This window comes from Cyphellophora europaea (genome assembly GCF_000365145.1).
Source record: "Cyphellophora europaea CBS 101466 unplaced genomic scaffold supercont1.5, whole genome shotgun sequence".
Classification (NCBI taxonomy): domain Eukaryota; kingdom Fungi; phylum Ascomycota; class Eurotiomycetes; order Chaetothyriales; family Cyphellophoraceae; genus Cyphellophora; species Cyphellophora europaea.
The window spans coordinates 1,420,106-1,443,368 of record NW_008481811.1 but is presented as its reverse complement, the minus strand read 5'-3'; the positions used below and the strand labels follow the sequence as shown (position 1 = coordinate 1,443,368).

The following is a 23,263-nucleotide window of genomic DNA, read 5'->3' as shown; positions in this document are numbered from 1 at the left end:
CTGCGCCTGCAGCGGGTGGAAGCGAAGTCGCAGCCTGAATCAAAGTCGAGAACCAAGGCAGTCCAGCATTGCGCCGGGGTCCGTCTTTAGCGCCTCCCGCGGCGTATCTTGGACTCATCAAATGTACTGGCGGATTCTGTGCACGAACAGAAGACCGTCGCATACATCGCCACAATCTACAATCATCTTCTAGCAGAGGAAGACATAAGCGAGACATATCGCACAATCGTGGTCTGATACATGCCCCGAGGGAATAAAGCGGAAGCTGGCGGCAACAATGGGCTATCAATCAGACCTTGGCAGCTTGACATGTGCCTTCAGTCGCACAGCTGAGAGGAGCTTTTGCTGATAAGAACCTCGTTGCGTAAGGTTGCGTGAGCGCGGAGGTACAGATTACGAGGGGCTTTGCCGCACTTCCGCAGAGCACGGACATGATTGAAATGCGCCCGTAATAACCGTAACGCAAAGCTCGAGCCTCAGGTCCTGATTGGCTCTCGGGCGTCGTCGCCAGCAACTGGAATGCTAGGACAGTGCACGTTGGGGCTGGGATGGCCGTCTTCGTGTCTCTGACAGCGGAAAACGGACGTCAGCGCACTCTTGCTGTTTATGGCAACAGAATAGCCCGCGAACATCAGTATATCATTGCCCCGCCATCCATGTAGGTCACTGCAAAGTCGAGGCGTATGCACACAGGTAAAAGCGCATGTCCTTTCGCCTTTCGTCGGAGACCGCGAACGAAGCTTTAGGCTCTCCACCCCTCCTTGATGCACTCTATCTTGTTTAGCACGACCTGCTCATGCACAGCGGAGGAGTGACTTATCTCTAGGTGGGCTTAGCAGCAAAACCCCAGCTCCATTTTTAAGTTGCACATCCCTGTCGTAACCTGCGCCGCCACCTCGTCTACTGCTTCCTTTAGCGCACTTGATCCGTCCAATCACCACTTCGTCCCACGCCGATTGAGCTGACCACGCCCACCAAGTCCCAAACCCGGCTCGCTCCAGACTCAACAACGCCTGCTGGGCTTTTCTTACACACATACCGGGCTCGTTGCCATCTCTCCCATCTATTCTTGCTCTACAGCAACATTCCTCCCCGACATCACCTCCCTGTCCTCATATAGGCCTTGCCAGCCTATCCTCATTTTACGAGTCGGTTTCTTCTGGAGTCGCTTCCGGGAGTCCCGACGAGACCGCCATCTGTGGGAAGGCAGACGGTCCAGCAAGAGCAGCGTGCGAGTGGCCATACTCGCTCCAGGATACAAACGCAGGCAACAAAGGGAAGCTGCAGGCAAGAAGTCGAGACATTTTCTCGACTTTGTCACTTCCTTGTCTGGAGCAATCGACGCTCGGCAGCTGCATTTCTACTCGCATCACGGTGTGCTGTACGGTTGATCTTCTCGATCCCGTGGCTATTGTTTTGACGAGTATCTGTTTTTTGCTTGCAACCTCGACATCCAGCAACGTTTTGTTGAATTCGACTTTGTCTTCTCTATCCGGTTCACAGGCCTCTGAACCATTCGAGAGGTGAGTCAATTTTTCTTTGTTCCGCTATTCACCGGCTCAGACCTGCCGCTGCGTACCACAGTTGCGCAACCTCAGTGTCTGTGGTTGACGTGCCCCGCTTGAAAGTCACTGTCAGCTCCTGCCGCTGCACAGAACTTCCCAACACCCTCCACACATTTATTATACATGTCGATCTTGACTTTCCTGAGTTGATGCTGACCACTGTTACAGCGTTTTCTTATTGTTCCGCGTCGTCCACCCTAGTCGCTGGTTGCTCTTGATGAGTAACTAGGCCTCTTTCCCACCACCTCTCCATCTGGCCCGGCCTTCTACCCCCGATCACCGTCCGGATGCCTTACACACCTCCCGCCCAACAGTCACCAGAGACCTCCAAGTCGAACAGTCCTACCATCAGCCGAACACACTCCTACTCCAAGGCTCTGTTAAGCCCGGAACTTCCTAGTCATTCGAGACCGCAGCTACCTCGATCTGCCGGTTCCTCGTCATACTTATCTAAGCACAGGCGCAGTCCATCGTTGAATGACGTAAAGGAACTGCTGCATAATGGCGAGATTGGTCCCGAGTACGCCTTTGACCCTCACGGTAGCCTCCGACAGTCTCCTCCCCCGCAGAGCAATACTCTAGTCCCTGCAGGAATGACTCTCTCTCCACCAGACTCGGCTCAGAACTCGGGCGATGAGGATGATGTCCGCGGTAGGACACGCGACTTAGAGGCCGACAACCTCAAAGAGCTGCACCTTGCCATCCGCTCAATCGAACAAAGGAAATCGGGCTCCCCTAACCGGACTGAATCTGTAAAGCAAGTCAACGGTGCGGTCGCCCCTCCTAACACAGGCACTGTCTCGACCAACGACTCACGTCCGCCGCTGTCCCGTGAAGCTCGCAAGATCTCACACTCGCGGTCGACTACAGACGGCAGCATCGCTTTTGAGAGCCCCACCAAGGGCCAACTCTCTTCTCCCAACGTATACAAGCCGGACTCGGAATCAGACGAGGACTCGGGTCCTGAACTTAGCCGCCCTCCCATGTTGAGGAAGAAGTCGGGTGAGCTAGTCCGCCCTGCGCTTCGGGCCTCGTCGGCACCAAGGCGGCCCTCCAGCATGCCTGGCACACCTACCTACTCCAAGGCTGTTCACTTTGACTCTCATCTTGAGCACGTGCGCCACTTCCTTCAGGTCGATCGACCGCTGGCTGTCAGCGCTGGCTCATCACCTGTTGAGACTTATGAGAGCGAATCCGAATTCCCCTTTGGCTCTGATGAATCTGGTGTGCGTCAACGTGGCCCATCTTTCGAGTGGGAGATCAAGCTTGCCAATTTCCCCCACACCGAAATTGATCACCGCAAATCGTGGCCCGTACACGTCGAGCGAATCTTCTTGTCGTCTGATAACAAAACCCTGATTGGTTCGATAGCTGTGCAGAACCTAGCTTTCCAGAAGCAAGTTGTTTCACGGTTCACTTTCGACTACTGGAAAACCACTTCAGAAGTCGTGGCTGACTTTAGCCATGACGTACGTCGTAAGCAGCAGGATGATGGGTTGGATCGATTCAACTTCGTCATCAAGTTAGCCGATCAGGTCAACCTGGAAAACAAGACCCTGTTCTTCTGCGTAAAATACGCTGTCAACGGTACCGAGTACTGGGACAACAACAATGGCGTCAACTACCAGGTGGACTTCTCGAAGAAGACCAAACCGGTCCCTAGCAAGCACGGTCTACCTGGTCTGGGGGCTAGACCTCTCAGTGCTCTGCCTCGAAGCAGACCATCGCCACCTACCTCATCTGGTGGACGTCCGAAGTCCTTCCCTATCTCATTCGATGACTTCTCCGCAGGCTTCGACACATTTTCAAATTTTGGTGATTCTGCCACTCTTATCGGCGAACCCAAGATCAAGCTTCGTAGCCCGCGCTCCAAGCAGGAGCTGGTTCCCGACGCCCCCGCACGGCGGCCGCGGTCATCGGGCAATGCCTTTGGCACTCGCTACGATTTCAACTCATCATTGAGTGCAGCAAAGACCACTGCAATCTCTGTTCTAGGAGAGAAGAGTGGTCTTTCCCCGAGCTCAGGCGCAAAGCAGACTTCCCGCGATGTTCCTGTGATCAACGGGGCCAGCTCAGGGACTCTCTCTCCCAGACCTGAGACTGTTGCTGGTGCGAAAGCTGATGTGGTCTCCAAAGCTCCTGCTGTCGACTCAGCGACGACGGACAAACCGGCTGCTCTGCTGTCAGAAAAGCCACCACTCACCTCTCAATCCTACCAGGAACTAGTGGAAAAGTACTGCTTTGTAGGTACCCGCGACAACGACGCAATCCGGACGCACTGATAGGCTAACATCATTGAACAGTTTGGAACGCCAAAAGTCAGCACGCCACCTTTGTCTACTCACGCTTCGGTAGACCTTGATGGCACCAACGACAATGTTTCAGAGGAGCACAGCACTCGTTCTTCGAACAGTTCTGGCTTTTCCACACCTCTTCTTGCTCGTAGTGCTTCGCCCTCGCCTCCATCAGAGGTTGCGTCGGTGAAGGCACTGAGTTCTCAAGTATCGCGATCGAGCTCGCCGATGCCGGGTAGAAACTCGTGCTTCGGCTCTCGATCCGCCTCGCCTGCTTTCGGGTACTCCTATGGCAATCATCAGTTGATGTCCGAAGCTCCCACCTCAACAGCCATACGTGGCTGAGCAAGATGTTCAACACTTGATACCCGAGAAGTACCACGGAATCCGAAGGAGACTGTTTTGTCGTCTGTTGCCGCGAACAACAGGCGCAATGCGTTTCCCATCGCTGGGGCATACTTCTCTGACATCGAATGTTGTTACCAGATATCGTTGTGGTGTCGCTTTGTCGTCTGTTGCCGCGAACAACAGATACATGGCGCCGCTGCATCGACAAAAGGAATTGCTGTTTTGAAACTTGCGATTTCAGCGCTGCAACTTTGGGCGGCACCCACCGCCAAACCGCATTTGCACACTTTCTTCACTACTCCACCACTTCGGAATGGCGTTACAAAGGCTTTGATAATCGGGCTTTTTGGATTATTGTTAATAGATATGCGGCATCTCTCTTCTTCGCTGAGCGGTGGATCGGGAAACAGTGGTGCTTGCATACGTGCGGCTGCAGCGTGATCAATCATGTGCAGACCGTCTGGCTGGACAATACATGGATAGATGGCTCGACGACGGGACGGATTGATGGATCGGACTTGCGTTTTCAAAAAGTTTCTGCGCCTGGAGTGGTTATCTTGCGAGTTGGATTGGCCATAGACTCTGCATGGTGTGCCAACACAGGCCAGCCCTATTGAAGGGCGAGTCGTGTTGTGACTGGCAGTGTTCGTACTGGCTGCCCTGACGAGGTGTGCTGAGACATTCTTGGGTGACAGTACATACGATATTGTTCATGTCGAAGGCAGTCAAACAGAGCTGCTTTGGGACAAACTTGGTCTTTCGTTCTTCTCCATAAGTCGCTTATTGATGTTATGCTGATCCCATTCTATTGTGTTGGCGAGCGTGATTAGTGCTGGTCTGAGCTGATGCAGCTGCCATACGACGCTGGGACAATATGGGCAATACCTCGATGTCAATATGCTTCAGAATGTGCAGCGTCAAGGCGTAAATCTTGGCCTGACTATGCACCTCAGACACGGTAACTTATACCATGCCCCCAAAGCCAGGACATCCACCTTATGCGGCGGCCACGACGAGGCAAATCGACGGCTTGACATGTCGAGAACCGGGCAACAGATTGGCCCGGATCGATAGTCATCGTCGAGGGCGTCGGTAATAGTGAGGTATGTTGTCCACCGCAGGGTGCTCCCTCAATGGATGGCAACGATAGCAACGTGCGCAAAGAATGCCGTAGTGAGCAGGAAACGCATCAGGGGAGATTTGGTGCAGCAGGTGGTCCGGGCTAGTGATATACCAGTACGTCCCATCTAAGCTGACTCGAGTGCCCCATGCACATGAGCCGAAGGCAGCGGAGATCGGTCCACCGTGGCGTAGGCAGTGAATGATCAGGTTGGCTGCGGGGGAGATTGGGCCGATCTTATCCTTGGGTGTGGCGGAGGAAGACGGCGTGCCATTCAAGTATCGGAGGCTGGTAGGACGGGTGTCGAGCTGAGGTGCTAGGGGAACCATACATCCATGGGGGCGAGGTCTGTCTACATGTACTGTAGGTCGAATTTGCGTTGCAGCCTTTGGGGGTCCGTGTGATCAGTCCAGCTTTCCGATAGTAAGAGGAGATTCCAAGATAATTTGCTCTACAGGTGTGTGGGGCGGCCCGGGTTCCAGAAAGAGCATTGGCGTGGTGTGGAATGGGTTGGAGATCAAGGCGATGCTACCCCAGCGATTGACTAGCCAGGTATCTGTTGTTGTACTGCTGCAACAGTGGTATGTTGTGGCGTGCTCCGAGGGAGTTGAGCTTCCAGCTCCGGCAAATGGAGAGAAAGTCGAGTAGTTGTAGGAAGACAGACCATTTACATAGCCAGTTCCGGTAAGCCGAGGCCCACATGGAGTACTGAAAAAGTATTTGACTGTCTTGGACATGAAGTGGAGGTGGGTCCAGGCTAAATTCGATACTGTATTGGGAGGACTCTGGTGGCGAAGAGATCATGTTTTGTGGATTGCTGATTGGGTGCTGGCAGGATTGGCAGGCTCGTGAAGCCTGTTGAGGTTGGTGTGTGCAGCCAAGGATCTCTTTTCCAGGTAGTTCGTGTGGTCAGATGACTACTTGTACTTTCCACCCGACTGTGTTGTGGGTCTTCGGCCTCAGGGACATTGGGCTGCGGTGCAAAGCACTCCGCCACGGCTTTTGTAGGCGGGACATGGCCTGGACTTGCAGATTCTTGTGCCCGAGATGTTCGGGATCGCCTAGGCGAAGTACCTTCAAGGTCATATGATAGAACTGATGGACCTAGCCCAGGCTTCGCATTGGCGAGATGTGTACGGAGTACATCTCAGGTACTTCGTAGCGCGGCTGAAGGTCGGCCTTGGCGGTCTGGAACGCGGTCGCCCGGTGGGTGGATGTTTAGGCCATTGAACGCATCTAGCCAGATGGACATGAGCATCTGAGTACGCGGGTAGGATGCGGCAGAGGCGTTTCAGCATGAATGTTTGTCGTAGTGAAGTCGAAGAATGAACGTGGGTAGCAAAGAGGCAAAGAAAGTCAAAGGCGGAGGATGTGATTCAGGGTCTAAAGTTTTGGTCTCGCGCAAGGAAACGATGAAGTACAAGTAAGAAATCAGGCTTCGGGAGGGGGGTCGGGACTTGCAACTTCTGGGACTGTGCGCTGTCAGATTTGATTCTGGTAGAAATGTTTGGCCGACAAGCATTCTCCAGAATGCTCTGACGGCTAGGAATAACCCTGGTGGAGACAGTCCGGGACCTCTGCCGTACGGTGATGAACCACGTCTAGGCGCGAGGGTGGCAATCTTACACGCCCTAGTCAGGCAGCAACAAAGCTGAAAGGGTCTGGGACGAGGCGAGAGATTCGGTGAGGCGGGCGGGTGGGTCGGAATGCAACAATGGGACACGCAAACCTGAAAAGGGCTGTGGAATGGTCCGCGCCGAATGCGAGTATACGTGGCTAACCAACTGCCTGTCAAAACTGCCAGCCCGTGGCCATTTGCTGCGTACAGAGATGGTTGACCAGTAGTCAGTTCGGAGCGAGTGTGGTGATGACCAGCCTGTCTCGGTGCCGGTTGTCCTTGCATAAGGGTCCTTCGGGTACCTGCCGATCCCCGCCGTGACCAATAAAGCGATGCCACCGCAGGCCGGTTCCTGGCGGTCAACAAAGACCCTTTCCAGATCAGACTCGACAACCATATCTGCGGCTTGCTACCGCCAGGTTCGAAACAGGTTCTTTAGGCTGAGCTACCCACCGGAGCTGTCGGTGCCCGGGAGCCGAGCGTCTGTATGGAGAGGCGGTAAGAAAATTGCTCAGGTCAGTGGAGAAGATATCCGAGTAGAGTGTCCACCATGATAGAAACTGCGCTCTGCTGAGAATATGAGTGAACTGGAGCACCTGTGCGTTTGCGAAGATTGCCTAAAGATTCATCGAGACTCGTTGGAAAGGCTTTTCAGATTCGTGTTAGTCTCAGTAGGGCAGGTTCGCAATGGTAAAGAGCTGCCCAGCAACGCGGCATCTCGTGGCAGAGGCACCCCTCCAGTGGTAGACTGGTTCCTTTGCGAGATAACTTTGGCCCACTAGCGTTGATTCGTGATATGCACTTCCATTTCAAGCACATTGCCGAATTGACCATGTTACGATCGTGTCCCTGCTGGCTGCGCGTGGCTTCGTACCAAGAAGCGCTGTCGGTAAACCTGCCTTAAGTAGCAATATCCCCCACCACTTTACGCGCTCGCGTCTCAAACGCGAAAACGCGTCGCAAGTTGGGTTGGTGCCCCCTCGCTGCGCAATTACCATCTCCTGCACTTCCATCGCCGCAGTTCTTGGGTGTACATCCATCAACATGTCTTCGACCCCATCATCGCGCCGCAGCAGAGGCCATTCTGCACGCAAGTCGCAGTCCTCTACCCCTATCCAGCCCTCGCAAGCAACCCCGAAGGGTTCGCAGAAGGGCAATGGTTCTGCAGTACCCTCATCATCGCCCATGTTTTTCCAATCGTCATCGCCGACGAGGCCATCGCCCAAGCAGCAACAGCAGCGCTCCATTGATGATCTGATCATCAGCTCACCACCTAGACAGTCTTCCATTGCAGGCGACAGAGAGACGACCCCGAGAGCAAGCAGACAGCTCGGCCCAGGAGGTAAGTCATGCCACGAGGAAGCACTACAGGTCCTGACCAGAATATAGAATCATCGCCTGTCCGCTATGATCCCAGCTCCAGCCCCCGGGCCTCGCAGCAAAACCGTAATGATGTTCCCTCCAGCAGCAGTGGCTTGTTCTTCCGGCAAGATGGACCAGATATCTCATCTAGACGGGGCGATATTCACTCAGACGCGTTGGGAGATTCTTCTTTTGCTCGTCGACGCATATTTATTGGCGAGGACGGCCTTCCTGTCCGGGAAGACGAGCCTGCGTCCCAAGCCACCTTTTCTGACCTCAACCCGGGGACGTCTGAAGCCGACCTCCTAGGTGGCGATTCAAGCCGTGTCATCTGGGGAACTAACATCTCTATCACTGACTCTATGGCTGGTTTTAAGAACTTTCTCCGCAACTACGCGAAGAAGTATCGCATGTGGGCTGATGGCATGAGTGAGCAAGAAACGAGCGCTTTAGGTTCCGCGGCCGAGGAGAAAGAGTATATCAATATGATCAACAACATGCGACGTCTCGGCATCTCGACCTTCAATCTAGACACCCGGAATCTCAAAGCCTACCCTGCAACACTGAAGCTCTGGTATCAGCTACAATCTTATCCTCAAGAGATCATTCCCATCATGGACCAGTCTGTCAAAGACATTGCAATTGAGCTAGCCAGTCAGGAGATGCGTGAAGCTCAACGACCCGGTGTTCATGCACGCGACGGCAGCTCGATGCCACCGGCCCCGAGCTCCGAGATGGATGCGGCCGCTACTCCAGGTCAAACAAGCGCCAGCGGTGTTCCCGACCTTGTTGCCGAAGTTGAAGTCACAAATTTCAAGACCTTGCCTTTTGGCATGGACACGACCACTAATATGCGTGACCTTGATCCGAACGATATCGACAAATTGGTGTCAATCAAAGGCCTTGTTATCCGTACCACTCCAGTCATTCCGGATATGAAGGAAGCATTCTTCAAATGTGCTGTCTGCAATAAAACGGCATGGGTCGGCATTGATCGTGGCAAGATTAAGGAGCCCAGTATCTGCCCAGCGCGGATGTGCCAGAGCAAGAATTCAATGGAGATCGTTCACAACCGCAGCGTCTTCGCCGACAAACAAGTCATCAAATTGCAAGAAACTCCAGACTCAGTACCCGATGGCCAGACTCCTCACAGCGTCAGTCTCTGTGTTTACGATGAGATGGTCGATGTGTGCAAAGCTGGTGATCGCATTGAGGTCACCGGTGTCTTCCGGAGCAACCCTGTCCGAGTCAACCCTCGGATGCGGACCATCAAGAACCTTTTCAAGACCTACATTGACGTGTTGCACGTCAAAAAGGTCGACAAGCGAAGACTTGGCACCGATGCCAGCACAGTCGAGCAGGAGCTTGCAGAACATCTTGCCGGTCAGACCGAGCAGGTCCGCAAGGTGAGCAAGGAGGAAGAAGATAAGATCAAAGCCACCGCTCAGCGAGATGACATCTACGAGCTCCTGTCGAGGAGTCTGGCTCCCAGCATATACGAAATGGACGATGTCAAAAAGGGAATCCTTCTGCAGCTGTTCGGAGGCACAAACAAAAGCTTCGAAAAAGGTGGCAGCCCGAAGTATAGAGGTGATATCAATGTCCTCCTTTGCGGTGATCCAAGTACCAGCAAGTCGCAGCTCTTGCAGTATGTTCACAAGATTGCGCCTCGCGGTGTCTACACCTCTGGCAAAGGTTCATCCGCTGTCGGCTTGACAGCTTATGTCACCCGTGACCCAGAGAGCAAGCAGCTTGTCCTTGAGTCAGGTGCACTCGTACTCTCCGATGGCGGTGTCTGCTGCATTGACGAATTTGACAAGATGAACGATTCAACGCGCTCCGTACTCCACGAAGTGATGGAGCAGCAGACCGTGTCCATCGCTAAAGCCGGTATTATCACCACCCTCAATGCCCGCACCAGCATTCTCGCGTCCGCCAATCCAATTGGTAGCAAGTACAACCCGAATCTGCCTGTTCCGCAGAACATCGACCTGCCTCCGACTCTACTGTCGCGTTTCGACTTAGTATACCTCGTCCTCGACCGCATTGACGAGCAGACTGACCGCCAACTTGCGCGTCATTTGGTTGGCATGTATCTGGAAGACGCGCCCGAAAACGCTTCCAAAAATGAAATTCTGGTAAGTACTTCCTTCTCACGTGCCATCAATCCATCTAACCAAAACCCAGCCTATTGAATTCCTTACCGCGTACATCTCATACGCCCGCAACAACATCCACCCGGCTCTCACGCCCGCCGCCGGCAACGCTCTCACGACTGCATATGTCGAAATGCGGAACCTAGGCAATGCCGTGGCCGCCACCGACCGCCGCATCACCGCCACGACCCGTCAACTCGAGTCCATGATCCGCCTTGCGGAAGCACACGCGAAGATGCGGCTTTCCGAGACGGTCGAGGAGAGCGACGTGATCGAGGCCGTGCGACTGATCAAGTCCGCCATCAAGGCTAGCGCGACGGACGCGAGGACGGGCCTGATCGATATGGGCCTGTTGAGCGAGGGTGGCAGCGCGAGCGAGCGGAAGCGCAAGGAGGATCTCAAGCGCGAGGTGTTGAGGACGTTGGACGGTGATGAGAGGGTGAGGGGTGGTGGGGAGGTGAGGTGGAGCGAGCTCTACAGAAAGCTGGTGGATGGGAATAGCGGTGGCGAAGTCGAGGGGAGCGAGTTCCAGGATGCCGTGAGGGGTTTGGAGGCTGAAGGCAAGGTCGTCGTGACGGGTGATGGTGGGAGTAGGAGGATCCGGAGGGTCACGGGTCAGGTCTAGAAGGTCGCTCATGGGAACGAACATAGTTGTTATGTGTATGAAGTGACGATGGGATGTGTGCGATAATGAGCTCAGGACTACGACGAGATGGGCCGCAGATTTTGGAGGATTCGGCTGCAGGACGCACCTGTGGGCGTTGAGTAGCATCTATGTCCGCATAATTTCCAGAGGAGTTTGGGATATGCACACCTTTGTGCTGGGACACCTGTTAGTAGAACGAACACAAGTTTTTCTTTTTCAATATTTATTCTTATTGCGAATCCTAGGCTGCTAGAGATTCGTTTGGCTACGTACTTGTCGATTCCATGTCGAAATCAATTTCAGGAGAAAATAGGAGAACTTGGTGGTTCCAATGAACAGACAATCAAAAAAGACAAAACAGATATCCTTCGCTTCCTAGCAGCTCCTATGCCATTTCCTGCCCCTTGACTTTGGGGCTTTGGCAGTCGCCAGCAGACGCAGGTCGATAAAAACCAGACAGACAGGTGAATAGATTAGACAAACAAACAAGTAGGTAGGGCCGACAGACCACAAAGCTGGTACAGCGTCTGACACCTTCCAATAAACAACAAAAAGCATAGGAACGACTTGCTCGCTGTGGCAGTATAACAACATCCGCAACTCCTTTCCCATATGTTTCCGCCCTCTTTCTCCCGCCTGGTAAGACAACACCGTTCTGGCGCTCGATTCTCGACTAGGGGTGGGGATGGTGTCGCGAAACCACGCATCCCGTCCCCTGGCTTTCGAATGAGTGTCCAGTACCTTGTGTCGCTAGGGTCGGTTCTGGAACAGGGTTGGATGGGAGTGGGTGCGGCGCTCTTGCAACTCTCTCTGGCCTTCTTCCGTCTCAAGCTCGCGCTGGATGGTGTCGCGAAACCACACATCCAGGCTTACTTGTGATCGGGAGTCCAGGGGTTGTGTTTATGAGCGCGCATTCCCAAAATGGTGGTTTCGGTGAAGAATCAAGTAAGGGAATTTGTTGAGGCCCCTGGGGGCCGTGGTGTGACGCGCTGCGTCTGGGCAGTAGAGTTTTTTTCTGTAGTTGTTGGTTCGCCTTAGCGAAAGAAGATTGCAAACTGGGCTTGAGAATGGAGGAAAGGACCGACTTTGTGGTTGTAAAATTTGATCATAGGGCGAATATAAACTTGGCGGGCGACTCGAGCTGGAGGGGTGGTGGGCTGTCTTAGTGTCCCATATGTCCTGCGCTCATGGGAGTGCCGACACTGCCGAAGGACGGGTTACGGCTCGGTGTCCTCGGGTGGAGGGTGGCTCCAGTCGGGAAAGTGTACAGCAGACTGGCGATAAGTGGAAACGAGAGGTGCGAAGGACCAGCAGCTTCGATGGGCGAGCATGGTGGTGTCGCGGGTCCGGGGGCCGCGAGAGTGGGGATTGGCGCGGCGTTGAGGTTCGGCAGACGGCGTGCGGTAGGGGGAGAAGAAGGAGGTGAGCCCGAGACGTGAAGGTGTAAACGGGGAAGAGGGGAAGAGTCATGGGCCTGGGGGAGCGCGGGGAAGGGCATCGTGGAAGAAAAAGTCTTTCTCACTTGATGTGTAAAGAAGAAGAAGGAAGGTTCTGAGAGTATCGAAGGGCGGCAGGCTTGGTGCGGGATCTGGGACCGAAGAGATAGAAGATGACACAGAGCAGTAAGAGCAAAGGCAACAGAGTGGATCGGGACTTTATATAAGTGAGAACGGTGGCGGGGAAAAGTGGACGGATGGGGTATATTCAGAGCCGGAAGGCTAATGAGCCTGTAGAGAAACGATGTATCCCCCTGCAACCGGGAATAGACTGAGTTGAGAGCCGCAAGAAGACAGATCAGGCTGTCGCAGATGTTTCAAAAACAGGTACCGGGGCGATCAGCTTCGTCATGTGTATGCGCTGCCGTGCCGTTGTCCGGACATGTCCAGGATTCTGACGCGGGCTGGTTGTCCGGGTGCGAACCGTTTGTGCTGTTGATAGGCGGCGGTGAAGGAAAATGGCTGGAGGCTGGAAACGTCAAGGAGGTTGGTTGTCCGGGGTGCGAGGAATGCGGGAAATGTGCACGACCAGCAGTATTGCAGTATTGCAAAAAGCGGTTAGCGCGAAGCCGGATACGGAAGTCTGCTTGCAGGACCGTCGTGGAAATCGGATATCGCTTCCCAGCCTCTGCTGCGGGGATTCGTTTCGGATGAAGGGCTCCAGTGATCGTCTCGGGCCAGTGCTCAGGTGCTGCTTGCTATCAAGTACGGAGTATCACCAGAGGAGAGGTTGTCCGATCCCCGCCCCCGGCATTACGTCTTGGCAACCATTTCCGTCACTCTTTCAGTCATGGGTAGGAGGCTCCCAAATGGTTCGCAAGCCAGGGTCCCAGTCCACCGCCCGTCTGAAGAGCTTAGCCACCAGTCACATAGTCTCTCGTGAGCCACAGCCATGAAAATGCCGTGATCTCGAATGTCATCGAAGTAGCGAATTGCGAGTTCAGCACGGTCTTGTAAATGAAATACTCAGTCATCCAATACCAAATCGGCGCCGCAAAAGTTATCATGGTCGCATCGTGCCACGCTTTGTCTCCAAAGTGAAAGAACAGGCCTAGCCGCACACCTGTCGAGATCATCATCCACGGAACCCATATACGCATTCCGGGACCTGTGATGTTGCTGTTTTGGAAGTAAAGCTGGCCGAATACCTTGCGAGTCGAGATGGTGGTGCCAATGACCATGTAAAGGGAGCACATGGCCAACTAAGACGAGGTTGGGTCAGCAGGATAGTTTTCGTAGCTTGGGGAGACTTTGATATAGCAACATACGAAGAAGATGTAGTATGGAAGATAATCCGCATAGTAGGGAGCTGTTGCTTGACTCATCTTGATAACAAAGGCGCGTAGTGAAAGACAGTTGCTACTTGATTGAACGACGTTGATGGCTACGATGACAGAGGATTCGGAACGAGTAGGGAGGTGCTAACTACCGGCGGAGTTCGGTGATCAGGAGAGGGTGAGATCTGGGTGATGTCTTCCTGGGGAGATGAAGGGTATCATGGTTTATAGCATCAAGCAAGTGTTGCCTTTGCTCTACGTCAAGGATCAGTCCCACAATACAGTCCCGAGCTCCAAGTTCATTTAGCCGAGCTTACAGCGGCCTCGTTGGTGGCCTTACGGAATTCCTAGGTAACATAACGGCCACGGAGGCATAAACATATCCGATCCGAGATTGCCGGTGCTCTTATCTCGTTTAGATCGGTCATTGAGGACTAAAATTGGACGTCCTAGTGTGCGAGCCTAGTATAGTATGAATCGTGTGGGGATGAAGCGTGATTTTCAACTCGTATAAGACATGGCACTGGTCTCACCGCAGACTAGAAGCAGGTCGAATTTGAGGCAGATCCGAGCCAGTGGCTGCCCGTGTGTGTCTCCAGCAGGAAGCCTGAAGATAGCCAACGGGAGGGAATGTCTGGCTCTCAAGGCCGGCGATAGCTGGCACTCTGGGTGATCGTGCCAGGTAGGTTGGCCGCACAAGGCTAGCCTTCAGCCTCGTCTGCAACCGCGGCTCCTCCAGTCTTCGATCGTGCGGGGAAGCGCGTTTACTGCCTGCTCTACGGCTGTCAACTCCTGCACCACTGCTTACAAGTGCGCAGTTCCGTCCCAAGGTGTCGCAGCTTGTGGACCTTTCTCTTTGTCTCAATCCCGCTCTTCTTGTCTGCCACAATGGCGTTCAATAATGAAGCTTTCACTATCACTCGCGAACAACTGACCGCTCCCACCGGCCGTACCGCCATCATAACTGGCGGCTCTTCTGGCATTGGCCTGCAAACAGCCCTAATCCTCCACGACCTGGGCAATAATGTAGCTGTTATCGACCGCACACCACCCTCCACCACCGCACCGGAACCCTCCCGCGCGCCCGCGTCCCTGCTCTCCTCCTCGCGTTTCCTCTTCCAACAAGCCGACATTACCAACTGGGCATCTCAGCGTGCCGCCTTTGAGGCTACGCTGCAAAAGTTCAAGCGCATTGACTTCGTCTATGTAAACGCCGGCATCGCCGAGTACCACGACCAGTTCTTCAGCGAAGACACAGATCCGGCCTCCGGTCTCCTCGCCGAGCCCGACCGCCGTGTCATCGACATCGACCTGCAGGCCGCCGATGACACCGTGCGCCTCGCCATCCACTACCTGCGCATGAATGAGGGTCGACAAGGTGGCAGTATCGTCATGACCGCCAGTCTAGCCGGGTACCTGGCCAGTGCAGGCGCACCATTGTACTCCGCCGCCAAACACGGCGTAGTGGGCCTTATGCGCGCTCTCAAGAATGACCTGGCAACGCTAAACATTTCCATCAGCGTTGTTGCACCGGGTATCACCCTGACGCCAATCATCAGCGGGCGCAAGCCCGGCCAGAGCTTGCAGAACTGGGCGGTGCAGATGCGCGAGAGAGGGGTGCCAATCAACAGCCCGGAGGAGGTAGCGAGGTGTGTAGTATGGCTGATGAGCCTGGGGATGGAGGGCAACGGAAAGGGCATGCTCGTGCAGGCCGGAAGGACGGCAGATCTGGAGGCTGGGATTGCGAAGACAAGGGGGATGTGGATGGGCGAAGAGATGTTGGCTCTGTTCCGTGGCGGCCGGACAGCGCCTTTGTTTCCGAACAAGCTGTAGAAAGTGGTGTAGACCCGGCTGCGTGTCCCGGATCGGAGTCTTGCGCTGTGGCGATTTCACCCTGGTCAGATAGATTCGACTTATTTCTTGCTCCCCGTCTTTCCGTAAGCTCCGCCCTCTGCCCTTCGCCGCTCGAGCGCCTCCTTGTACGGCGGCGCTGTCGGTGGCTGGACTGGATCCAGACTCACGTGTCCCTCTGGCAGCTTGTACGTCGCATCCGAATCCCACGCGCTGAGGTCGCCACACGCCAAGAATGGCGCAATCCACCTCTGTGGTGGCGGCGCTGTAGGCTTGACTGCTTTTTGAAATGACAGTTCCACGGTCCCATCGTCCTTTATCATGCGGGTCACTGGTTCCTGCGGTCCAGATTTCGTCTCGGTCCCGACTGACACGGGCTGCGGCGCTTGGTCGAGCGGTGTCCCCGTGTACCCCTCGCACACCACAAATGCCTCCAGGCTGCTTGCTCTGCTGCTCCTCGGCTTCGCGACGGTGACATGCTCAAACACGCATTTCAGCTGCGCGTAGATGAGATCGACATCCCTGCCGCGAAAGATCTTGGCCACGAATTTGCCTCCAGGACGTAGCACTTTCATCGCTAGTGACAGGGCGGAGAAGAGCAGCTGCGCCTGGATGTAGATGTCTAGGTCATGCAGGCCGGTGACATCTGGTGCACCGTCGGAGATGACAAGATCGACCGGCTGTGGCGAGTCCGGGCTTGAAGGGTTGAGTGCTTTGAGCAGCAGGGGTGCGGTTGTGGGGTGCGTAATGTCAGCCTTCAGCGTCGTGATGCCGGCGAGGGGTGCCATGGGCTGGAGATCTATAGCCACTATGTGTACATTGGGCCGGGGCTTGAGCTCCTTGTCGGCCGCGAGCGTCAATGTGGAGATGTCGGGATCCGAGCTGGCTGATTGTCGGGCTTTCTCGTGCGCAGCTTGTTTCTCGATCCAAGCACGCCGACCAAAGGATTCGCCTTTAATGAGGACTCTAGAGAGAACTTGTGACCACGAACCGGGAGCGGCACAAAGGTCGACGACTCGTGTGCATTTAGACGGGTCCTGGTAGGAGAAGAGATCGAACTGTTCGTCAATCTGAATGAGTTTGAAGGCGGAGCGAGCGCGCCAGTTTTGCTCTTTGGCGAGTCTGTAGTACGCGTCTCGCTTATCCTTGGACGACTTCCCCATATTGCTGTTGACTGGTCAGGATACTACTTCGTGACGATGAACGCAGATCGGAGGTGGAGCAAGGAATTTTGCGGACAAGGCAACCAGGCGGCAGATCTGCCATGCCAAGCCGGGATCCGCCGTCTCTACCGCGCCAACAAATCTGCCTGACGGCCTTGCGATGTGCATCGACCTGGAACCTAGCAGCCGAACTTGCATCGTCCCTTCGCAGACACAGCCACAGATCTAGTTAAGTACTGCCTCGACACACATCAAACGCTGCACTAGCCTATCTCTTGTTGCGTTCCGCGCGATCCGACGGCCCCGAAGTATGCTTGCAATACCACATTGCTAGCATCAGCAGAGAGCCAGGCAGGATAAGCACAGTCGTTGTGGAAGCGAATGGGTACTCGAGCCATATACTCTTCGGCCTGACGACCGCAAGTTTTACTGGCTTTGAGAAGCATTGCCGCTGTAGTGAAGATTATGTCTCTGCCGGAGTCTCGCTCGTTTTCGGCAACATTCATGGAATCATACTTGCATGGTTGAGCTTGGTCTGTGGCAGCTCTGATGACGAGGGAGAGTCGCAGGTGGGACTGCAGAAGATCCTCGCTGGACTCGCAATGGGAATTCTGCGTGGTGTTCTGACTTGGGGTCCCGCTGTAGCCACTTTTGCATAGACCAACAACAGCAGTGCTGGATTGTTGGAGTAACTCAAATGTAGGGAGGTGGCTTGGTGGCAGATGATGTTTGCTGTGCTTCCATAGCTATGTATCAGGTGGCCTAACTTATCGATTTAATACGCCGCATCAGTTCGGCCGACCGTTATGGTCTTCCAATGCCCGTGTCCCTTGCCTCCGTTCCAGCCCAAACAATATATTATGTATGAGCCGACACTCTACACGTTTCTTCCCCTGCAGACTATTCCTGACTTTCGAAGACGGTGAGGCGACGCTGTAACGGGCGCTGCATAAGTGAATGAGCAGGGTTATCCTTGCCTCCCTTACGCCATGATCGGCGCTTGCCAAGTCTTGAACAAGGCGACAATTATATTTGATATCGGCTACCACCCTTGCATCGAACGTCGATCATTATCTACATGCGATTACTCCAGGGAGTAGGGTTGGTAAACGACCATTCAAGCTCTCAAAGGCAAGTCGCTGCAATTTTGCAGGATGAGACAAGACTGAAATCTGCGAACACGATCCTTCAGTAAGAGTTGACAGGGGTTGCGCTTCGGCTTATTTGAGCCTCTTCAAAGCCAAAGCCAAGTGCCGTATGCTTACGACAAGGAGATTCTGCCTACAACCAAGGCTTCATGTGCTGCAAAATTGATAGACTAGCTCATGTAGGGAGTCGAGACCATGCTCACATCTGAGTGCCCTGGCGAAGCACTTCGCTTCGCTTAATGTGTAGCTGATGTACGGAGGTCTCGCCGGATGTCCTGAGAGCCCGATGAAAGCGTGTCTACGGAAGCTATAAAGACCAGCCGTCGATGGCAAGGAGAAGGACTTCCCCCCCCCCACAGCACACTACACTCGCCCTAGCAGCTCCAGGGCTCAACAGTCACTCGCTACCTCATCCTCTTGAAGCAACCCACTCGTTCTCAACTTACGCGAAATGCATGTCTCACCACTCATCTCCCTCGCCAGCGTCGTCGCTATTGCTCACGCCTTCCCGGTCACCGGGCCAAGAGCCTTGATCCAATCTGACACTGCCGGCTGCGAAACCTCCGGTCTTCTCAACGTGCTCAACTGTGTCGATGCTGATGTCGACGTCAACCTGCTGAATGGCGGTCTCCTCCCAACGGAAAAGGATGACATGGATGACAGCAGCGCGCCTCAGCCAAGCCCAGAAGACTCGAACCCATCGGGCAACGACGGCTGCAGGACTTCTGGTCTTATCAACGCGCTTAACTGCGTTGATGTCGATGTCGATGCTAGTTTGCTGAATGGCATTGCTGCCCGCGAGAAAAGGGACGGCTGGGAAGATCGCGTGACCCCGGCCGGTAGTACTTCTCCTGGCACCGCACCACGCGCCCCTACCGACCCACCGGCCGAAACCACGCCTGCTGACAGCACGCCTCCTGTTAGTACCGACCCCCCTGCCGGCGACGATTCTCCTACTGGCATCACCAGTAACTGTGAATCTGCTGGATTAATCAATGTGGCGAATTGCCTTGGTATCGATGTGGGAGTGAATATTCTCAACAAAGAGTAAGTTGAAAAGGCCCTGCCTCAGGAATCGCAACAGGTCTATGGGAGGAGATTAATACTGCAGAAAAGAGTGACGATGTCATTTGCTTTTTGAGAGGTGCCGCATGTTAGCAACGCGGGCGGACAGGCCTCGGACGATATTGGGATTATCTCAAGCAATACACGTTTGCATCTGTAATGTCCTACGTTTGGACCAACTTCAAAGCTGGTGCTTGTCCAGCCACGATAGGGCAATCTCCGGGTCCAGGCGCTCGTGATAGTTCGCTTCAATGAATGTTTCCATCACCACACTGTCCTTCCCAACGAGAATGGTAGCCGGGATTGGCACTTCTAGACGCTCGCTAGCACCGTTACCATAGTCCTTATCCCAATCCACGCCCAGGTGATCGAAGATTGGACGCATAGTGTCTGGTTGAGCCCACACGATGCCTAGCTGGCGGGCAAGCTTGCAACCGACGTCTGATAGGACGGGATACTCCAGCTCTTGCTTCTCCACCGAAGAGATCGAGGTATCAGGGAGCTCGGGGGTGATGGCAACGAACTGGACGCCTCGCTTGCGAAATGCTTGGAGATGCTGCTGGTAGGCGCGTAAGGTTAAGTTGCAGAATGGACACCATGAGCCACGGTAGAAGGTGATGAGTAGCGGGCCCTTAGACTATATAGACATTGGAGGAGAGGAGTCAGTGATGATACTCAAAGGTGACAAACTGATAGCCGAAAGCTGAGCTCTGGAGTTGATATTGATGGGGACACTCTTGCATTCAGTCCACCACAAGGGTATCTATGTCCGGCGCCAGAATGCAGACGTGCACACGGATGATGGGAACAGCGCCCTTCCGACGTGGCGGGATTTTAATTGGTGTCTTTCGACAATCAGTAACTTACCAGCAGGCTTTCCGATGTGACGGTGTGATGATTAGCATCATCCAAGGAAAATGATGGGAATTGGTGACCTGGCTGGATGGCCTTGGATGGGTCAAAGGCAGCTTTGATAGAGGATGTGGCATCTCTGACTGGGACAGTCAGTGCCGGTGGTGCGGTTGTATGAAATATGTCGTAGACCTTTGATAATTCTTCTGAGAGAGACATTCTTTGTGGTGGCTTTCTGATCGAGACTTACAAAAAGCAGCTGATTGATGCTAAGCTGGCTGACAAGCCTGGTATTTATACGTGTATGATATGGCCCAAAGGCGCCGCAGCTAGAAAGCAATCCTCAGCGACTCCACACTGTAATCTTTTACCATTACTGATAGCGTAAATATCCTATACGGGCAATTCGTCGGACTGATGAGTGCGGAATGAGTACGTGTTGATTCAAGGGCGCGGAAGTGTTAGCGTCCGAAGCCGAAGCGATGCATGGGGGTGCTCCGGAAAGGCGCGGAGAGCAGCCTGGGACGATGTCAGCGTCCAGACACAACCGGTAAGCATAGCACCAGGATATGCCACACGGGCTGCTGCAGGTGTCCTGATCAGGATCGTTCTACGGATATTGACCGATGTTCACTGATCCGAAGAGCGCCAAACCTGAGGCGAGGTTGTACAACCAAAGAGGTCTAGCGCTGTGTTAGCGCCTTTTGCGCTTGGACTTGCAACGACTGCGGCATTTGTCTCGTCGCGACAGATCCAGCAAAAACGCGGTCCATTGACATCGCAAACAGCCTAGGCGCAATCTGGTATGTATGAGTTTCCTCGATTGGGTTGTCTTTGATGCTTAGTGCTCCTGTTTCGATGGACTTGGAGCCCAGCGGCCTGCTTTTCTTCCCCTCCTGAATTGGCTGCCTCCTACCGGCTTGGGCGCATATGCTAACCTTACGCGCTCCCAGGTGTCTGCCCGCGCCCAACCTCATTAGTAACAATCATCCTGTATATCTGAAATGCCAACAATATGAGCGGAAGCGAGCAAGACTCCGCCACGGCCGAAGGGCCTGCAACGGAGACGCCTTCTCAGCTGCCATCGTCGACGATCGCCGAAGGGAAAGAGAAGGCTAAGGAAGTTTTGGCCGCTGCCGGCATCACTCAGAATGGCGAAACATCGAAAACACAGTCGCGACGAGCCAGTCAGAGTCCCACTCGAAAACGAAAGCGCGAAACCCCTCTCGAGCGCCTGCAGACGGACGAATACGTAACTCGCGAGTACTTGCACAAAGCCCTCCTTGCTGATCGCAATGCCCACGCTACTCTCCTCCAACAGAAGAAGCAGGAACTTCAGTTCTATCAGACTGTACGCCATAGAAGGGAACATGATCCTGGCTCCGTGTTTGGCGCTGGCTATGAAGGCTTTGGCAATCCGCGCACCGACGAAAAGCTCCCCAATCCCGTCATGTACCCTCGAAACCGCAGGCCGGGGAAGAGAAAGACACTGCCACCAAGGGTGTCAAGAAAAGAGACAGCCATCCAGGCCGAACAAGAAGAGGAGCTTGTACCCATACGTCTAGACATCGAATGGGGCAAGATCAAGTTGCGCGATACCTTTACATGGAATCTGCACGATCGCACCACCAACATTGAATATTTCGCAGAGAAGCTGGTGGAGGATTTCGGTCTTGAAGTCCAACAATGCCGGCCTCTTGTCAATTACGTCGCCAACGCCATGCGGGAGCAGCTTACCGACTATTGCCCACAGATCTATCCGGAGGACGAACCGCTCGACCCGCATCTCCCGTATTTCGCATACAAGAACGATGAGATGCGCATCCTTATCAAGTTGAACATTACCATTGGACAAAACACGCTCATTGATCAGTTCGAATGGGAAGTAAACAATGCTTCCAATTCTCCCGAAGAGTTTGCGCAACAGCTGACCCAGGAGAACTCGTTGGCTGGTGAGTTCACAACGGCAATTGCGCACTCGATACGCGAGCAGTGCCAGCTCTTCTCCAAGTCCCTGCAAATCACAGGCTACGCGTTCGATGGTCGACCGATCGAGGACCCCGACCTTTATGAGAACTTCCTCCCATCACCAATGCCTGTCACTTTCCGACCTTACCAACTGGCCAAAGATTATGTGCCGTATCTATACGAGCTGAACGATGCGGATCTTGAAAGGACCGAATTGTCTATCTCACGTGAGCAGCGGCGGCAAAAGCGCTCTACCAATCGCCGTGGTGGTCCCGCTTTGCCGGACCTAAAAGACCGACAACGAACTATCAGATCGTTGGTGGTCTCGTCCGTTATTCCTGGCGGTGCCTTGACCATGGAAGATAGCCGAATCTTCCGCATGCCGAAGGCGACCAGGACGCGAAGGCGAGCAGGCGGCGAAGACTTCGAAGACTCAGATGGCTCGGAAAGTGAGGATTCTGCGCCTGATTCCCCGGCTATCCCAGCACATCTTCTCCAAGGTACCGCACGGACCAGAGGGACAATGCGAAACGCAGCCCTGACTGCAACTGCTGGCATCCGGTCCAACTTGAGTGGCTTCGCATCGATCCGATCCGCAACCCCCGAATCAACTACACCCCATCATGACGCACGGTCGGCCACGCGAAAGAGAGACTACAAAGAAGAGAGCGACGAAGAATCGCAGCCGGAGAAAATGGTTATCAAACTCAAGATTTCGCGAGAAAAGTATCGCGCTTGGATGCGTGAGCGGAGAGCAAAGGACAGAGCTGCTCAGGCATCTACTGGAAGCCCCCGGCCAGGATTGCAGAACAAACCTGCTCCAAGTCCACTGAAGTTGGCTGGTGGACCTGCACCTGCACCGTCACCGAAGCCATCATCATCTGCCACCCCTGGCCCGTCGTCCAATATTCCAGATCCTCTCTATGGTGCGGTGAATGCCGAGCCTAACAGCGAAGCAGTAAGTGCAGCATTAAATTAGCTCGTCTGTAACTAATATCGTCCAGCCCCCGGTACCCGACTGGCTCAAACTGAGTCTAGAGCAACTTCGGAAGCAGTATCCAAATGACCGCTTCGAAGCATTAATGAAACATACGGCCGTCGACCCTAAGACTAAGCAGCTCCTACCGGCGAACGAAGAGAACAAGCACCTTCCGCACAAGTATGTACCACGAGTTCGATGCTTAGACTGCTTGGGTAAGGTCTACTTCGCCAATGGCTTCGAGTCTCATTCGAAGAACAAGAAGCATCGCGAGACGGTGGACGCTCGCGTAGCACGTGAGGCTTAAGAAGAAACATGCGCGGCTTGGACGCTGTAGTTTGTAACGACGACAACA

At 54.2% G+C, this 23,263-nt stretch overlaps 8 protein-coding genes across 8 annotated transcripts; 5 read left to right on the top strand and 3 right to left on the bottom strand.

Moving 5' to 3' along the window:
- Positions 1–1,852: 1,852 nt before the first annotated feature.
- On the top strand, positions 1,853–3,847 carry HMPREF1541_05826 (uncharacterized protein; the record flags this gene model as incomplete). The annotated part of the gene is made up of 1 exon (XM_008720163.1): positions 1,853–3,847. The coding sequence occupies one exon, from the start codon at positions 1,853–1,855 to the stop codon at positions 3,845–3,847; it is 1,995 nt and encodes a 664-aa protein (XP_008718385.1).
- A 4,142-nt stretch (positions 3,848–7,989) lies between these two features.
- HMPREF1541_05825 (uncharacterized protein) lies at positions 7,990–11,088 on the top strand (the record flags this gene model as incomplete). The annotated part of the gene is made up of 3 exons (XM_008720162.1): positions 7,990–8,287; positions 8,335–10,445; positions 10,495–11,088. 3 exons carry the CDS (start codon positions 7,990–7,992, stop codon positions 11,086–11,088), a joined length of 3,003 nt encoding a protein of 1,000 aa, XP_008718384.1.
- Positions 11,089–13,459: 2,371 nt separating this feature from the next.
- HMPREF1541_05824 (uncharacterized protein) lies at positions 13,460–13,930 on the bottom strand (the record flags this gene model as incomplete). The annotated part of the gene is made up of 2 exons (XM_008720161.1): positions 13,460–13,807; positions 13,874–13,930. The coding sequence occupies 2 exons, from the start codon at positions 13,928–13,930 to the stop codon at positions 13,460–13,462; spliced, it is 405 nt and encodes a 134-aa protein (XP_008718383.1).
- Positions 13,931–14,770: 840 nt separating this feature from the next.
- On the top strand, positions 14,771–15,715 carry HMPREF1541_05823 (uncharacterized protein; the record flags this gene model as incomplete). Its single annotated transcript, XM_008720160.1, has 1 exon — positions 14,771–15,715. The coding sequence occupies one exon, from the start codon at positions 14,771–14,773 to the stop codon at positions 15,713–15,715; it is 945 nt and encodes a 314-aa protein (XP_008718382.1).
- An 80-nt stretch (positions 15,716–15,795) lies between these two features.
- HMPREF1541_05822 (uncharacterized protein) lies at positions 15,796–16,896 on the bottom strand (the record flags this gene model as incomplete). Its single annotated transcript, XM_008720159.1, has 1 exon — positions 15,796–16,896. One exon carries the CDS (start codon positions 16,894–16,896, stop codon positions 15,796–15,798), a length of 1,101 nt encoding a protein of 366 aa, XP_008718381.1.
- Positions 16,897–18,495: 1,599 nt separating this feature from the next.
- HMPREF1541_05821 (uncharacterized protein) lies at positions 18,496–19,095 on the top strand (the record flags this gene model as incomplete). Its single annotated transcript, XM_008720158.1, has 1 exon — positions 18,496–19,095. One exon carries the CDS (start codon positions 18,496–18,498, stop codon positions 19,093–19,095), a length of 600 nt encoding a protein of 199 aa, XP_008718380.1.
- Positions 19,096–19,290: 195 nt separating this feature from the next.
- On the bottom strand, positions 19,291–20,180 carry HMPREF1541_05820 (uncharacterized protein; the record flags this gene model as incomplete). Its single annotated transcript, XM_008720157.1, has 2 exons — positions 19,291–19,746; positions 19,977–20,180. The coding sequence occupies 2 exons, from the start codon at positions 20,178–20,180 to the stop codon at positions 19,291–19,293; spliced, it is 660 nt and encodes a 219-aa protein (XP_008718379.1).
- A 796-nt stretch (positions 20,181–20,976) lies between these two features.
- Positions 20,977–23,215, top strand: HMPREF1541_05819 (uncharacterized protein; the record flags this gene model as incomplete). Its single annotated transcript, XM_008720156.1, has 2 exons — positions 20,977–22,887; positions 22,934–23,215. 2 exons carry the CDS (start codon positions 20,977–20,979, stop codon positions 23,213–23,215), a joined length of 2,193 nt encoding a protein of 730 aa, XP_008718378.1.
- Positions 23,216–23,263: the final 48 nt, after the last annotated feature.